The following is a 6,491-nucleotide window of genomic DNA, read 5'->3' on the forward strand; positions in this document are numbered from 1 at the left end:
ACCTTCCCTTGCTCTCCAGGCCCAGAGACTCATAAGATTCATAGACTGTTAAAAGAGGAAGGGGACCAAAATATCATCAACTCCAACCTTTACAGCTTCAGCTTCCTCATCTGTAAAATGAAGTTAGAGATTTAAGGTCTCTAAGGTCTCTTTCTAAATCTATAAGTCTATGATCATCATGTTATCCTTACTCTCCACAATTATTTCTCCTCCTTTGTCTCCAGGCCAAACCTCTGGAGGACCAGAGTTGGAATCCTAGCTTTCTGCAGCTTGCTACCTGTGTGATAATAGGTGATTGACTTTCACTCTTTTGATTAATTCAAGGTTTTTTAAGGGTCCTTTCAACTCTAAATTCTATGACATGCCTCCCACCTCTTGGCAGACAGATGCAGGACCACAGCTGCAAAGGGAAGCATGCATTTATAGACATGGCCAATGTATGGATTTGTTTAGTTTGACTGTATTTGTCAAAAAATGGAGAACTTGGGATTCAATGGTATGGAGAGGGTCATGGCAGGGGAGGAGATAGTAGGCAGTGACTGAGAGGCAAAAAAATAAAAGCCTCAATAAAATATTTTTAAATACATAGAATAAAAAATACTGGATAATGAACAGGGATATTTTGTTACTAATTTTTTAAAATGTAATAGCCTTTCTAAGGATAAAAATGTGAAAAAGGTACATTTGTTTTCAAGATTTCTGTGATTCATATGAGGAAATGTTTTTACTTTTTCACAGTTATTAAATTCATGCATTTTTAAAATAGAAAATAAAGAAATAAAGCATAAGGTCCTATTTTTTTTTTCTTTGCAGACCATGAGATTCTTATTGGTCCTTGTCCTCTTGGGAGGAATAGCCTGCAGTTTCCATGGTAAGTTGATCCCTCCCTCTTGGATTCTGGTCAAGGCGTCTTATTCTGTCTATCTTCCTGCCCCACTCCTCTACAATGCAACATGGGAATTGAGGAAAACTTGGGCCACTGAAGCCGAGGTTGGATAGCACCTATTGAAGTCTTCTAAGAATTGTTCTCTTTCCCCAGACTCCTGATTCCTTTAGGTTCTGCCTGTTACATAGCACTTACAAACCTTCTTTGATATTTCTAGGATTTAATGGAAGAGTGGGAGGGGGGAAGGTTATAGAGAATTTTCTCTGACCTTTAGGAAAATTTATCCTAAGGTAACCAAAATGTATATCATGTGACATGGTAGGGATTTCTAGATTAAGCTGTAATGCCTATCAAGCCTTTTTGCAAGGAATTTTTTTTCCTGAGGTAAATGGGGTTAAGTGACTTGCCCAGGATTCACCCAGCTGGTTAGTGTTAAGTGTCTAAGGTAGGATTTGAACTCAGGTCCTCCTGACTTCAGAGATAGTGCTCTATCCACTGCAGCACCTAGCTGCCCAAGGAAATTTAAAAGTCTTCACTTAGTGGAAAGCAAAAAGTAGTCATAGATAGACAATCCATCAGGGCGTTGTTTCCCTATTTGCTAGAAGGGTATCACACAAGAATTATATCTCTTACACCTAAGCAGATATTTGTAGTGCAGGAGGACAATTATTTTGCTGATTCCAGGATAAAAACCACCTCCTCTGATCAGAGAAGGTGAGGGTCCTAGGAAGTAGTTTAATCTCAGATAATAGCTAAACTTCATCCAGCTTCTCTCTACCCCCACCAAAACTTATTATATATATAAAAAAAATCCCAGAAAGCAAAGAGTCATTTATTAAAACAAACAAAAAAAATGCGTGTATAAGATAATGAGTCTTATAACTCAAACAAAATTCTGCATTCTGAAAGTGGGGTCTATCCAACACCACAGAGAAGGAGGGATATGGATATGGAATATGAAGTTGGATTCTTTTGGAATCCCTCAGGTCTTTGAGTCTACTTGCACAGATACATTAGTGGTCTCATGGGTGATAGGGATGGGGTACTGAGTAAGCTCAGACTTGGTAAGCATCAGTTCAAGGATGGGAAGAAAAATTACCTTCTTTTGGATTCTGGGTGTCCTAGACCATGGAGAGAGCTGAAGTTGTTTTATTTTTGTTACATAATTTCTGTTTTGGAGGGGTTTGAGAGATACTGAGAGGCAGCAAAACATTTTTAGTCCTCTATCTTGTTGCTTGTATGACCTCAACTATTAATATTATTATTGCTTTTAATAATAATAATTATTATTATTATCATTATCATCTCAGCCCTTCTGGCTCTAAATTTTAGATCCTGTGATATGGTAAATGTGGAATATGAGCAACTTGAGTCCTTTAAAGTTTCGTCAGACACCTTACTTTACAGGAACTGCTTAGAGTTCCTGAGTTGTGAGTTGCCTTGGCTCCCTTAGAAATCTCTCACATCTTCCTTATGGAGGGAAATACCTACAATTCTTACTATGTCCTTAAGCCTTTGCTAAAATATTGAGTCTTTAGGAGAAAGGCTAGAGAGGCTCCAACATAATGATGTCTTTGTGTCATTCCTCTTGCCTAGAACTGGGTCCCTCCTCATCACAGTCTCAGAAGCTTTATCTTCCTTCAGAACTCTACTCAGCTGCCTCCTCTTTCAAGACATTTTCTTTGATTTCCCTATTTGTTGGAGTTTCTTCCCACTTTAAATTACCTCCTCTTTACATCTCAGTGTAAATACCACATTCTGGCCTTACTCCCACCTCCAGGAGAATGTGGCAGCAGAGACTATTTTATTGCTATTTCCCCATTCCCTAGAAAAGTGTTACTCACATAGTGGATATTTCACAAAATGAACTGAAAGAAATTTAATCCTCACTGGAAACCTGCAAAGTTGTCCCTCTTTCCACGTCAGTATACTGGCTCTCAGAGAACCAGAGGGACTGGCCCTAAGCCCACCCAAATGAACTATAACAGTGATCACTTGGAGATCTTCAAGATCTCCATACTCCTAATGCTCCTCCACCTGTCACACCTGAGAGCAAAGCTTCTCTTTTTGCTGTCTCTTCTAGGTGTACTTTCTAACCAGCTTTCTGGCATTGGGAATGGCTTTTTTACCGCTGGTGAAGAGAAACCTGGAGACAGAATCGAGGCCATTCAAACCTTCCTGGGGGCTTTTGGCGAATTCAAGGGGTAAGTGGAACCCATGGAGTCCCCAGGCCTTTTCCACACAAACCTTGTCAGATTTTGTAAAGGCAATAAACACTAGACAGAAAGTCAGGAGATAATATTCTATGTGAACTTGGAAAAGTCATGACCTCTCTAAGCACTGGTTTCTTCATCAGCCTAATGATGGGATTGAATTAGATGATTTCCAAGATTCCTTTGAACGCTGACATCCTCAGAGTTTGCTCCAATACTTTATTTAGGTTCTAAGGTCTCTCTCAGCTCCAACATACAATGTTCTAAATGTCTCTTCCTGTTCTGAGACTATGATTCCAAGCTCCTAATGGCACAAGTTTCTATGATGGGTTTTTTAGAAACAGAACTTCTGCCTTCTGAGGACTGATAATAAACATAGATGTACTGAAGTAGGACATGAACTGAAGAACAAAATCAGGGGTTGTACAAGACAACATGTGAGAAAGATTTTACCACTGGGATTTTCTGGATGAGCAAGCACAAGCATAGGGAAGGTCTGAAGGTCCATCACTTCTCCATTTTCCAGTCTGTCTACTCTCACCCCAGGAATCACAGGAACCTACACTTTAGAGTACCTCAAGCTTAAGGACAAGACCCCTGTAGTGTCTGAAACCACAGCTCCACTAAGGAGCTTTGGCCAAGGAGTTAGGCAGACTCCTCACTCATACACAGATAGCTACTGTTACTTGTATATTTTAAGAAATAGTCTCAGTTTCCCTTTTTCCTTTTCTTTTTCCTACTGCTTTTCCCCAAGCCATGAGGGAGAGAATGAATGATTGAATGATCACAGAGTCATAAAATGCCATCTCTGATAAGATCTTTGAGATTATGAAGCCTGGGTCTTTTACATTACAGATCATAGGATCTAGAGCTGGGTGGGACCTCAGAGGCAAACTAGTCCAGCTCTGCTCCTCATAGCAAGAAAGAATAATAGGAATTCCTTCCAGAAAATCATTTCTATAATTATCTATGTTTTATAAAGCATTTCTTTACAACCACGTTTTGAGATGAATAGTACAGCATTATGCCATTTCACAGATGAGAGTAATAGAATCCAAGGAAGCTGTTACCAAATTCATTGCTTATTCAGATACACATAGATAATAAGCATCACACCCTGGGTCTTTTGACTGCAGGTCTACACATTTACTACCATCCTGAGGATAGAGTAAGGATACAGAAAGTGAGGGGCTCCATTTTTTGGATGTAGGGGGAAAGATGTATTTCCAGGTTGACTGACAGACCAAACTCAGGGCAAATATAAGAGATCCACTAGGAGAAACCTTGCACAGCCAAGGGAATAGGTCATGTTGTCTTTAGACTTGTAGATATTTTCTATATCCTTTGGGAAAAGTCATTTCATATCACTGACCTCAGTTTCCTCTTATACAAACTGAGGAGGCAGGGAATGATTAAACACTATGACGTCTAAGGTCCCTTCTGAGATCTGAATGACATGACAAAACCATCAAGACTTAGCATCCACCCTTTATAAAAGGCCATCACATAGAAGTCACTCAGTGAAGGCTTGTTGCTAATAGTGTTGTAGATCTACCCCATGTCAGAACTTGAAGATTCCTCAGGATATGCAATGTCAGATCTGGGAGAAATATCAGAATATAAGGTCAGGAACACCCCTTAAAACTTATAAGAGAGCATGTGACAACTATTACAGACCTTAAAGTTCTTAATATTCAACTACCTCACTTTGTAGAAAAGATATAAGTTCATTTAAAGAAAACTTGCTTTGATGCTTAACTGCAGGAAATTTAAATTCACAGTTATTGAGTCCTTTTAAGTTTGCACAATATTTTCCTTACAGTAAATCTGTGAGGTAGGCAATGCAACTATTACTATCTATACTGTTACAAATGAGGAAACTGAGACCTGAAGTCACTTGCTCGAAATCACCCAGATAAGAAGGGTCAGAATTAGGTTTGAACAATGGCATCTTTGCTCCAAGTTTAGAATTCTTTCCACTACAGTGTCTTACAAATGTACCTACAGAGATTAAACATCATGAATGAATTTCTGGCTATTTGGTACACAATGGGGGCTATAAGATCTCCTTTTCTGGAAATTACCCATGACAGAAACTATAAAAATATCCAACTTCTTTCCCATAATTTACTATCTCCAGCTTGAGGAAGAGTTTTCCTATATAGAGACAAATGCTGGAGGAGGCAACTCTGAGGTTCAAAGAAGTTTTAACACTTACCCTTTCTTCTAGGATCCAGGTGAAAGTAAATGATCAATGGAGTGAAAAATATGGACTCTCAGGGGGCAATCCTGAGAAATTCACCCTCTGGAAAGGAGAAAGCATAACAAAAGTATCAGGCTATCATAACCTCTGCATCCACTCAATCACAATGGAAACCAACTTAGGGAGAACTTTTACAATCGGGGAGCCCACTGGCCAGAAATTCACTGCCTCCCCCCCTGAGGAGGGGATGGTGCTTAGTGGTATCAGGGGTTTGTATGGGGCCATATGTATCCAAAAAATGTCATTTGATTGGAAACACGCTCCTAAAAAAACAACCATCTGAAATAACTCTACCTGAATGAGACCCTTGCTGAAAACACCCCAATAGTGCCTACTGAAAACAACTGACACATTCTTCCCAGAAAGAATCCTAGGACACCCCCTGGATCTCTTTTGAAGACACCTCAACTTCACAACCGTGTTACTTAGCTTCCTACAACTACTGTCCACTAAGCCATCTGTCCCTTCTAAGAAAAGATTTAAAGCTGTAGTTACCTTGAGTTGTTTTTGTAAGGTTATATATTCCATGACCTGGGTTACTCTTCCAGAGACCTTAAGCTGGTCAATCATCATAAAATCTGAAAGAAGAGATGGTACCCATGACCCAGATGATGTGACTAAAGGAAGAAAAGAAATTAAGGCGGTGGTGGGAGAGAACAACTTGAGGGGATTTAGAAATCTAATCAATCAATAAAGCCTCTGTAAAAGCTGTGTTCCTCGTGGTAGACTATGTTCTTTGTTGGGAAATGTATTTGAGGTTTATGAGTGTAGATGGGGTACCAACAGAGGATCCCATTCCTTTGTAGCAAATCCTCAAATCAGGGGAAATAGGGGTTGTCTGTTGTGGAAAGGAGAATTGACTAAGGTCAAGAAATCATAATGCTTTGCTCTCTGTGAGACTAATAGAGCATGAAGTGTCTGTGCTCAAATCCAGGGAATATTTGGGTACTTTCCTCAATACCATTTTCCAAACTTTGGGGTATTAGGACACTGAGGATAGAGTAAGGAATCCTGGGTTCCAGAATTGATTGTGATTTACTAGAGCTATTAGGCCAAGGTTGACTCACTCTAATTGCTTTATACCTCCTCTGACTCAGTTTCCTCATCTATTAAATGAGGGAGATAATTG

At 39.5% G+C, this 6,491-nt stretch overlaps 1 protein-coding gene across 1 annotated transcript; it reads left to right on the top strand.

Moving 5' to 3' along the window:
* Positions 1–221: 221 nt before the first annotated feature.
* On the top strand, positions 222–6,074 carry LOC141554525 (prostatic spermine-binding protein-like). The gene is made up of 4 exons (XM_074286505.1): positions 222–291; positions 814–871; positions 2,970–3,090; positions 5,330–6,074. The coding sequence occupies exons 2-4, from the start codon at positions 817–819 to the stop codon at positions 5,643–5,645; spliced, it is 492 nt and encodes a 163-aa protein (XP_074142606.1). The 5' UTR covers positions 222–291; positions 814–816; the 3' UTR covers positions 5,646–6,074.
* The last annotated feature ends 417 nt before the right edge of the window (positions 6,075–6,491 follow it).

The sequence above is a fragment of the Sminthopsis crassicaudata genome, chromosome 1 (assembly GCF_048593235.1).
Source record: "Sminthopsis crassicaudata isolate SCR6 chromosome 1, ASM4859323v1, whole genome shotgun sequence".
In the NCBI taxonomy this organism is placed as follows: Eukaryota; Metazoa; Chordata; class Mammalia; order Dasyuromorphia; family Dasyuridae; genus Sminthopsis; species Sminthopsis crassicaudata.